This window comes from Sinocyclocheilus rhinocerous, unplaced genomic scaffold (assembly GCF_001515625.1).
Source record: "Sinocyclocheilus rhinocerous isolate Xijiao unplaced genomic scaffold, SAMN03320098_v1.1 scaffold1322, whole genome shotgun sequence".
NCBI classification, from domain to species: domain Eukaryota; kingdom Metazoa; phylum Chordata; class Actinopteri; order Cypriniformes; family Cyprinidae; genus Sinocyclocheilus; species Sinocyclocheilus rhinocerous.
In genome coordinates this window covers 16,686-27,896 of record NW_015657497.1, presented here as the reverse complement: position 1 = coordinate 27,896, position 11,211 = coordinate 16,686, and the positions used below count along the sequence as shown (strand labels likewise).

Genomic DNA, 11,211 nt, shown 5'->3' with positions numbered 1-11,211 from the left:
TAATGGGTTTTAATGTTTTTGTCTCGTCGCTCCGGCCGGACAGGGCATCACAGTATGTGAGGGGCGTAACATTTCTGTCTCACGCTTGAGGTATTCGGCCAATCATAACGCACTGGATAGCTGGCCAATCAGAGCACACCTTGCTTTTTCAGACCGTTTCAGAAAGGCGGGGCATAGAGGAGAAACAATAATGTACAGTATGTGGAAAATAATGTGTTTTTTTAACCTTAAACTGCATAAACACATTTCATTACACCAAATACACAAAATAATGCTTGTTTTTAGCAGCATCATATGACCCCTTTAAGATAAGAGGTGTTGCAAACCAGTTTGCCCGGATACTCAAAGGGGGTCATTTTGTGACCATGTCTTCTGGGAGTTATGGGAAGTCATTTGCATATGCATGTAAGCATTATGAATGTAAAGGCAAAGTGGTGATGCTAGAAACGGCCCCTATCTCCAGATCTGTTCTGATACAAGTATGAAACTCTCATTTCTACACTTTGCTGATACGGTTACACTTTTCTCTTTATTTAATCTTTAACAAAAGGTATCAAACATTTGTAGAGTTTGGGAGTTGAGGTTGAAAGAGCGCCAACTCCTCGTCTTATGGACTGTGGTGTACAAAAGACCAGGAAACAGATAGTTCTTTTGGACGTTGTTACTCGAAGTGTTCAAGAGGACAGTATGACTTTCCTACATTCCTATGATGATCCAGATCTTATCGCTGGACATGCCAGGTTAAATACACGTCTGGGACAGTTCACCCAAAGCATGAAAAGTCTGTCATTATTTATTCACCCTCATGTCGTTCCAATCCTGCATGACTTTTTTACTTTAGTTGAACACAACAGGAGATATTTTGAAGAATGTGATTTTGCATGATTTTGCTCATATAAAACATACAGATTTTAATATCATGAAGGTTGGTAAATGATGATAGAATTTTCATGTTGGGTGAAATATTCCTTTGAAATTGACTTTTGTACCTTATTTACCCCTAAAGGATGCATATTAGTACCTTAAAGGTACACATTGCCTTTTGAAAGGGTACTACTGCCCCAGTGGCAATGCATGATGAACATATGCACCAAAAATGGAATGTATTATAATTGGTTCACTCGTACCACTGTCTTTTGAAATGGTAGCTTAGGTTTTGAGATCCTGGAGGTTGTACCCTATCCAGATGTTGTGGTTGTTTGCTGTGGTGGAGGGGGGTTACTTGCTGGTGTGGCAGCAGTCATCAAACTGTCTGGTTGTGAGAACACAAAGATCTATGGAGTGGAACCAAAAGGAGATGATAATTAAAATGCTCTTTTACAATGATGTTTGATAGTGTTGAGTAATGCTTAAGAAATTGTCATTTTTGCATGAAAACTTATTTAAAAAAGTAATCACACTTTACAGTAAGGTCTCATTTGTTAACAGTTGTCAACAATGAGTAATATATTTCTTACAACATTCATTATTCTTTTTCGATGTTCGTTATTAAAAGCAATAGTTCATTGTTTATTCATGTTATTTGAAAAATACAAATTTGATTTTAAAAATGTATAACAAAATGCTGAAATTACTAACAACTAGCAATGAACAATACTTTAACGGCATTTAGTATAATCTTAGTTAACGTAAACTAACGTAGTTAACTAATAAATGGATCTCTCTTGTAAGGTGCTACCGAAATGGTTAACACCGAACCTTCAAGCTATCAAATTAAGGGATTTAAGAAAAGCATAGTTAAACTTTCACCACACTTCACTGTCTTGCGATTTGTGCCAGGAACAAAATACGTAATGGAAGATAATGATTTTGACAAAGCTGATATAATTGCACCATAAAAGATGGTAGCTAAAATGTACTTGTTTGAACCATGCGGTTATTTTGTGTAAAGTGTCACTCCCTTAATTATGATGTCAGATCAAATCATAATTGTTAAGATGTAATTTCACTGCATGACTGGGTTAAACAGAAAGTGCAGACAAATCATTTTAGATAAAATTACATAGATTGTGAAAACATATTTTAACTCAGCCTCATGTTGTTCAAAACCCATCAGACTTTAATTAATCTTAAAAACACAAATGAAGATATTTTTAATATTTTCTCCTCATTTTTTGTCCATCCATCAAAAGTCTAGGTAATTAATGTGAACTAACTCACTGATGAATAATTATTTTCTGACAGAAAAAAAACATTTAAAAATTGAATTAAAATTAAGGTTAAGTTCAGTATCCTATTAATTAAATGACAAGTGAATGACACTTTTGTTTTTCTGACGTGCACATTAAGTTAAATAATCCCTCTTGATTTTCAACAGCATGTACAATGTACAAGAGATTCATTGAGAGAAGCCTGTTGGCATGGATGCTAAAAGCATTGCTTCAGGGCTAGCACCACCATTTGCAGGTATGAATTCTATTTTGAATAAAACTTTTCTATTTTCTATAAAACTTTATGGAAGTGTTCATTATAGCTTTGTTATTTAAGAGTCAGGATTTTAATTTGTGCTATTTGAAATGCGTTTCTTGGGATTCACCCTCAGATACTTTGCGTATATGAGTTGTGTCAGAAGTATGTTGAGAACATTGTGCTGGTGACCGACGAGGAGATCAAATCTGCAGTTTCCACACTTTATAGGGCTGGTCTCGTTGTTTGAACCTTCAGGCACTGCGGCGTTCGCTGCTGTCACGAATGACAAAATACCAGATATCAATGGCAAGAATGTGGTGGTCATCCTCAGTGGAGGAAACATTGGCAGATGAGCTTAGCAACTTTCCTGACTAAGTTAAAGGGTTAGTTTATTTAAATAATATCTTTTAGATATGAAAATACTCTGAATAAAGTTATGAAATACCTCCACATATGGAAAGCCGTTTTAGCTTAAAGTATTCCTAGCGTTACTCGACGTAATTGCATTTTAACTAGTACAAATTGAATTAAGAGAGCTCTACAATTAAATTAATACTAGTAACAATGCCAATTAGAGTCTAATTCAGTTACTACTAGTAACAATTCCAATTAGAGCTCTACAAATGAATTTTTACTAGTCATATGTCTCCATCGACTTCCATTCATTTTTAATTGCATTTTAATTGAATTTTTACTAGTAAGAATTACAATTAGAGAGCTCTACAATTGAATTCTTACTAGTAACCATTCCAATTAGAGAGCTCTCTAAATACATTTTTACTAGTATTAATTCCAATTAGAGAGCTCTCTAATTCAGTGTTTACTAGTAACAATTCCAATTAGAGAGCTCTTTCATTTAATTCTTACTAGTAAAAATGCAATTACAGAGCTCTATAATTCCATTTTTACTAGTAAAAAAACACATTAAAGATATGTTTAATTGCAGATTTCACTCGAATTTACAGACTTAACTTCCAGATATGTATGTTTCTTACTGCATGCTGCTATGTCATCTATCTCCATCTAATCATTCTTTTTGTTTTCGCTCTTCTGATGGTTTTCAAATTTCTCTTTCTGCAAATTGTATAGTTGTATGCTGTATAGCCAGAGGAGAACTGGCCCCCCGACTGAGCCTGGTTTCTCCCAAGGTTTTTTTCTCCATTCTGACACCAATGGAGTTTTGGTTCCTTGCCGCTGTCGCCTCTGGCTTGCTTAGTTGGGGACACTTAATTTCCAGCGATATCGTAGACTTGATTGCAAATGATTGCAAAGATACTATTTAAACTGAACTGAACTGGATGATGACATCACAGAATTCAATGATGAACTGCCTTTAACTGAAAACAATAGAGTGTTTACTATTATCATTTTGCATTATTGACACTATTTTCCTAATTAATGCTGTACAGTTGCTTTGACACAATCTGTGTTGTTAAAAGCGCTATATAAATAACGGTGACTTGACTTATAGCGACAGGGGCGGTTCTAGACCCTTTTTAGGTGGGCTTCAGCACCCCTATCTGTTGTCTCAGCCCCCCTAAAACTATCTGAACGATCAGGCCTGCTGCTTCCTCAAGAAAGTTTATCATTCTCATGTGTTTTAAGGCTTGTCAGTTTAAACATTTAAGTGATTTTAAGCTATTCATGCACAAGACGGCATGAAAGAGATCTCAATGCGGTACTCGCGCACTGTCATAGATCGTCTCTGTGCACACACACACCTGAAGTGTGCACACACAGAAAGCCTTCTCTCAGACATCAAGCAAATACCAAACGGAGTTCTTTTTCACGTCTTGAGCAAATTCGTACAAAATTATGTCTGAATGGCTGTCAATTGACGAGTATCGACGTAAAAACAGTTGGTGGTATCGACGTAAAAACAGTTGGTTACGTCTTAAGTAAGCGTAAATAGTTACGAAAATATCGGATGTGCATTAATATAACGGACCCGTGCATGTTAATAATGTTAATCAAACAATAAAAGAAAAAGAGAGAATCACTCGCTGCTCTTAATTAAGTAACTTCTGTAGCTTTAATGGATATTTGTGTATATTTACTTCAATTAATTTAGGTAATTTGTATATTTGTATCTAGTGGTCTGTCTGAGGGCTCAGCCCCCCTGTGGATGAAGTCCTAGAACCGCCCGTGTATAGCAATATGACCCAGCACCCAAAATAATATCAAAACACTCCAATGCAGCCTCCATTCGCACGGGACTAATATTATCACAGGACCTCGGTGTTCGGCCAAATATGGTAGATCATTTGCAGGGGAATTTTTACTTTACAAATTACAGACATGGCCGATTCGCACGGGATTAAGATCACAGACAACCTCCGCAATTATTACAAATGACTAGAGGTCACCAGGTAATACTAATCCTGTGCGAATAGAGCTTTAGAGAGCTCTCTAATTGAATTAAAGAGCTTTCTAATTCAATTGTTACTAATAAGAATTGCATTAAAGAGCTCTCTAATTGGAACTCTTACTAGTAAGAATTGAATTGTAGAGCTCTCTAATTCAATTGTTATTAGTAAGAATTGAATTAGAGAGCTCTATATTCATAATTGTTACTAGTAAGAACTGAATTAGAGAACTCTCTAATTCAGTTCTTAATAGTAAGAATACAATTGCAGAGCTCTCTAATTAAATTAGAATTTAAGCTCTCTTATTGTAATTATAACTAGTAAAAATAGATTTAGAGAGCTCTCTAATTGGCATTGTTACTAGTAAGAATTTAATTGTAGAGATCTCTAATTGAATTGTTACTAGTAAAAATGCAATTACGACGAGTAACGCTTGGAATATTTTAAGCTAAAACGGCTTGCCATATCCACATCCCTACTGCTTTATCTGCGCCAAACAACAGAAAACTCTAATATGCAGATTGTGTTGTTTGTTCTCTAAACTCATAGGTGACTAAAATATTATTAATATAAATAATTATAGATTATAGATGTTCTAAATTGTGCTGTACAGAAACTTGTTTCAATTATACAAATTTTGAGCATATTCAAGAGGACACGTTGATTTCTTTTCAACATTCATAACATTAATATTGACTACAGTTTTTTGTTGCATATTTTTCATACTAGAGGTATGATCTAGATGATTTTGCAACTAATTTTTTCCTGTCTCATTCACTTATTCATGTCTTCCTGGTATACTTTTTGGTATGAATTAACTACGACATGTTAGCGTAAGTCATTAAGCCATTTTAAGCTTTATTTATAAGAAAACTATCCAGTCTCTAGAAATGTTGTATTTTTTTTTTCTCAGACAACTTTTAGATATATCTTATGATCTCCCTCTTGGAAATTTGGCCCTAGTTGGAAACTGTATATATGAAAACACTGTATATTTTAAAATGGCTCACTCACATCTGCATTAAAGAATGTTAACAATGTGTCACAAGATGCCATTTTTTTCATTAAAAAATGGGATATCTATACAAATTTTTTTTTCACATTTTCCACTATAGGAGATCTGAAAAGTAGATATACAGTGTGGGTTTATTTCAAATATAAATATATCAACGACTAGATTAGTTATGCAACATCTTTAGTGGCCATCCTGCAAACAACAGCGTCCAAAAGACTGCCACACTTTTCCTCCTGTGGTGCGACTTTGTAGAGCTGCAATGAGAGACACAGACGTACTTTAAACAAGTGCAAAAAAAACTAAAAAACAAAAACAAAAATTCCACCCGAGGAGACATACCTTTTTAATCTTGGCGACATCATTCAAATCAGACACTCGATCAACGGCAATCTGTTGCCCATCCACCTTTGAGATGATGTTATCGATGTTGAGGGTCTCGTCTTTATTGTGTACCAACACAATAAGAACTGCACTGTCACTGTCTGAGATCCCAAACCTTTTGAATGCTTCTGATATCTGCCAAACATTCAACTCTGTTAAAACTGCACACTGTAAACAAATAAAGTTAGTGTCAGCTGTGTACATGTACTGAAATATCACTCACGTTGTTTGTGGGTGAAAGATTAAAAATGATTTCCGAGTAAAGGCTCCGGGTTTTCATTTTCCCACTTTTATGTAGGTGAACGGCTTTATTTGCTGCCACCAGGATCTGGAATGCATCCACAACCTTTACAGAAAACATGAAAATAGTAAATATATGGCAAATATATCACAATTCAGCTTTACCAACACAGGAATAAAGTACATTTGAAAATATATTAAAACAGAAACAGGTATTTTAAATTGCAATAATATTTCACAAGATTAATGTTTTTACTGTACGTTGTATACTATAAATGCAGCCTTGGTGAGCACAAGAGACCTCTTTCAAGAACATTTAAAAACGTATTCCGAACTTGTGACCGGTAGTGTGTGTATGCAAATGTTCAAAAACAGTATTGCACCATCCAAAACAGCTATTACCATGGTACTTTCTGGAGGGAGTTAAGGATATCATAGTGAATTTCTGTATAGAATTTATATAATCACTAATGAGTTTGTTACATGCTCTTACCATTGATGGATTGATCAAGGCGCCTTTTATTTCTCCATTCACTGCCATTTTTCTCAACTCCGTCGCATTTTTTACATCTTTGAAGAGCAGTTGAGTCACCGTGTATTCAGGAAACAGTTCTAAGTCTTGTGTAAGATGCATTATTGATATTTTAATGTCTTCAGTATAACATGAACTTTACCTAGACAGCATGCGGTTACCCAGTGTGGCCACACTCGGAACAATAATAATGTGACACCGTCATTGCTGATGGGAATGTTCCGACTTGACAAATTTCATTTCAAATCAATGTAATTGTGTATGTGATATTAAATTTATTGCAAAGCCCTACATTAAATAATATACAGTCAAGTTTTATTTTATAAAGTATATGACAACTACAGAAACAAAACACTGGCGCGGTTGTCTGAAATGGGCGGGGCCTAAAGCTCAGAAGTTGTTTCTAATTGGCCGAATAGCTATGATCGACGTATATAATAATACTTGTATTTTAACTCTTTATCGTGTATTTTTAATTCAATGTTATGTTTTTCGATGTCACTACGCAGATGATAAGTTTAGTAAATTAATTCATTTACTTCTAAAGTAGAACGTAGATTACATGTGCAAATCGCTTCAGTTTTTTGAAAAAATTATATTATATTGAGATTGCAGAGGCGGATTTGTGTGCCAGGCACTAATCTTTATACATGATGTATTTATTTACAATCTGTTACGAGAGAAGAAGTCATTATGATTTTTTTTTTTTTAAATAAAGAATTTAATAAGGAACATATCATAGTATAGGTGATGTACATATTTAAATATGACTACATTATTACTTACAACAGATTTATTATTATTTTCATAATCCGTGACAACGTCGGGATGGAACTGATTGTTCACGCTTCCGGTTTCGACACGGACTTTAGTATGTGCTGTACCAGTAAGCTGTCAAAAATCAAAACTTAAAAATGCGATTTTTGCATGCATTTGTACATTTTTGACACTATGGAGGATGATCGATAGCAAGGAATGAATGCTTCGCATACTCCCTTAATCATCCTCTTATTTCATTCATTTCCATAAGTGTATTATCAAAGATCGCGTGTTTTTGTTTGTGTTCGATTGAGTTAAGGATGGAGAAATTTGAGGTTTATGTCTTCACAGCTCTGTGCAGCATTAACTTTCTCATATCCTGCCTTCTTTTCTCCAAAATCACACGGGAACAGAGAGACCCGTATATGGATGAGATATTTCATGTCCCTCAGGCCCAGAAGTACTGTGAGGGGAAGTTTAATGAGGTATGATTGTTAATAACGGTTGAATTTCTCAGTGTGTGTATGTGTTTGGTCATTAATGCCCATGTGTCGATTTCCACAGTGGGATCCAATGATCACCACTCTTCCCGGGTTGTATCTGGAATCAGTGGGTCTGATCAGGCCGCTGGTGTGGCTGGCGGATCTGAAGGGCAGTGTGGTCTGCTCTACTGCCATGCTGAGATTCATCAATCTGCTCTTTAATAGTGGGAATCTCTACATAATCTATCTGATCATCTGCAGACTGCACATGAAAGATAAGGTGTCTTATTTTATTTCCTTTATTTTTAATGGTGATTCTTCTATTAGGGGTGCATAACTTAACTGGCTTTTTAAAATATTGAAAAATATCTTCAATAATCTAATTATGGCCCTGATCAACCTTAAAGTGTATAGTGTGTAATGGTGTGTTGTTTTCATATTGTTTGTAATGTTAATGACTTTTTTTTTTGAAAATATACATAAAGATATGTGATATATATATATATATCACATATCTTTATGTTTATAAAAAATGAATACAAAAAATTTATTAAACTCCTGTATAACCAACATAATAATGGTAACTAAATAGAAACGTTATTGGGAAGCAGATTTTATTAAATTTCTAATTTAAAATGTTTTTTACAATTCTTTGATTTTAAACCTCTTCATAATAAATTATTATTGAGGGACGCAAAAAACAAATTTATAATTATTTTATCTTTTTATCACACTAGTGGGCATGGGACAAAATTTCTATAAATATAATAATTTAATATTTATTTAATATTAAAAATGTATTATTATAATTATTTTATTTCTTTATTTTTCCATTATGTGAAGAAACTGTAACTGGTATTTGAACATTCAAAACTCACAATCGTTGCTGGTTGCTAAGGTGTGATGTTATATAAAAAAGTATAAACCATAACCAAATCAGTTGTTACAATTGGTTATAAACATATATAAACATTATAGTTTATTATATATTAATTATCGTGGGGGATGCATGGTTAGGAAGCGAGCCAAAAATAAATAAATACCCTTTGATACTCTTAAAGATATTACATTTGGTACCTAAAAACGAATTAAATAATTTGCTATTCTTTTCTTTAAAATGACCCTAAAAGGCAGAATTTTCAATAAATATAATAGTATTTTCATTAATAGTAAAAATGCACAGCAACTAGATTTTGTCCTTATTCAAAGAAACTGACTGGTTCTTGCACATTCAAAAACAGTGTTGCTAAGATGTGATGTGCTTTTCATTAGTCTGTTGGGTTGCAGTCTATTTTAGCCTGTTTTATGGTCTACCAGGTGAAAACTGTAAATTGTACAGTAAAAAAGTATAGTAAAAAACTGTAAAAAGCCTAGTTTTTAAAAAAGGTACCTAGCAACCACCTAGAACAACTTAGCAATCGCATAGCCTTGAAATTAAGCCCAAAATCAACTCTATGGTGTTATATTTCAATCTCTCTATCTCTCTAGTCCCGTTCTGCCACTCGTAGAATGTTCTCTGCCCTGGCTCTGTCCACGTTCCCAGTGCTGTACTTCTTCACGTTCCTGTATTACACTGATGCTGGCTCCACATTCTTCACCCTCTTCATGTACCTCATGGCGCTGTATGGAAGCCACAAAGCGGCGGCGCTTCTCGGCATCTGTGCCGTCCTCTTCCGCCAGACCAACATCATCTGGGTGGCGTTCTGTGCTGGCACTGTGGTGGCTCAAAAAATGGACGAGAGCTGGCGGACTGAATGGAAGAAGCGAGACGAAAAATCACCTTCTCAGGTCCCTCTAACCATCAATGGGGCAATGAGAGTGATGCGTTTCCTGTTGGAATTCCTCAAAACGCCCAACAATATAAAAGCTGTGGTCTTGTCAACATGGCCATATATTGCTGCAGCTGTTCTTTTTGTGTTTTTTGTTGTGTTGAACGATGGAATTGTGGTTGGAGATCGTAGTAGTCACGAAGCATGTCTGAACTTTCCTCAGATTTTCTATTTCCTGTCATTTACTCTTATATTTTCCCTTCCTACCTCACTGAGTTACCAAAGGGTAGTCAGGTTTCAACAGTCTTTAAGAAAGCAGCCCTTAGTTTATGCCGTACTGATGACGTTCTTCCTGTTTTTGGTCTGGAAATTCACATTTGTTCACAAATACCTGCTTGCGGACAACAGACACTTTCCATTTTACGTATGGAAGAGGATTTTCCAGAGACACGAGCTTGTCCGTTTCCTTTTAGTTCCTGGATATATGTTTGCAGCATGGAACTTCCTAGATACTTTGAGGTCCAAGTCGTTGTTCTGGTTTCTGGTTTTCTCTGCGTGTTTGGTGGCGGCCACTGTTCCGCAGAAACTCCTGGAGTTCCGATATTTTATCCTTCCGTATCTGTTATATCGTGTCCACATCCCTGTACCGTCTTTACCCAGACTGCTGCTTGAGTTTGGCCTCTACACCGTAGTTAATGCAGCCACAGTTTACATATTCATCAATAAAACATTTCAGTGGCCTGACAGTACGGCTGCGCAGAGATTCATGTGGTGACTTGACATAAATAATAAATTAAATTACTGAATGAGTTATGTTATTTTCACATTTCCTACACATAAAGGAAATGTAATTTATTTGCCATTATTTTCATGTGAGTTGAGTATTGATTCAGGCTAATTATAATAGTGAATGTTGTTAATTGTGTCATTTTGTACTTTCCCTTTTTCCTTTGCTTATTGGTAAACATTTGGATTCTCATGTAATTGTGAATGTAAGTTTCTCATTGTAATTGGTTTCTATCAGTGTTTTTTTTTCAGATTCGTATTGATCTTTTACATTTTTATTGATCTTTCCTCATTATTTCTTTGTGATAGTAAATTTGTTTTGATACACGAACGTGACTGAATACATTCATTATCTCCATAATGTCAAGTGTTTAATAAGAATTTCTGGTTTCCCAGAACGGTGTAGTTCAGTAAAGCCTGCAGTTGACTTACATATTCTACATTTCAAGCCTTGTTTTTTTTTTTTTTTTTT

At 34.9% G+C, this 11,211-nt stretch overlaps 2 protein-coding genes and 1 pseudogene across 2 annotated transcripts; 2 read left to right on the top strand and 1 right to left on the bottom strand.

Moving 5' to 3' along the window:
• LOC107721149 (L-threonine dehydratase biosynthetic IlvA-like) overlaps window positions 1-2,784 on the top strand; it is a 3,603-nt pseudogene extending 819 nt beyond the window's left edge.
• Window positions 2,785-5,622: 2,838 nt separating this feature from the next.
• LOC107721157 (EKC/KEOPS complex subunit Tprkb-like) lies at window positions 5,623-7,155 on the bottom strand. Its single transcript, XM_016529027.1, has 4 exons — window positions 6,905-7,155; window positions 6,395-6,517; window positions 6,130-6,306; window positions 5,623-6,044 (listed from the first exon to the last, which is right to left on the bottom strand). The coding sequence occupies exons 1-4, from the start codon at window positions 7,043-7,045 to the stop codon at window positions 5,958-5,960; spliced, it is 528 nt and encodes a 175-aa protein (XP_016384513.1). The 5' UTR covers window positions 7,046-7,155; the 3' UTR covers window positions 5,623-5,957.
• A 656-nt stretch (window positions 7,156-7,811) lies between these two features.
• Window positions 7,812-10,935, top strand: LOC107721156 (putative Dol-P-Glc:Glc(2)Man(9)GlcNAc(2)-PP-Dol alpha-1,2-glucosyltransferase). Its single transcript, XM_016529026.1, has 3 exons — window positions 7,812-8,187; window positions 8,267-8,464; window positions 9,673-10,935. The coding sequence occupies exons 1-3, from the start codon at window positions 8,023-8,025 to the stop codon at window positions 10,726-10,728; spliced, it is 1,419 nt and encodes a 472-aa protein (XP_016384512.1). The 5' UTR covers window positions 7,812-8,022; the 3' UTR covers window positions 10,729-10,935.
• Window positions 10,936-11,211: the final 276 nt, after the last annotated feature.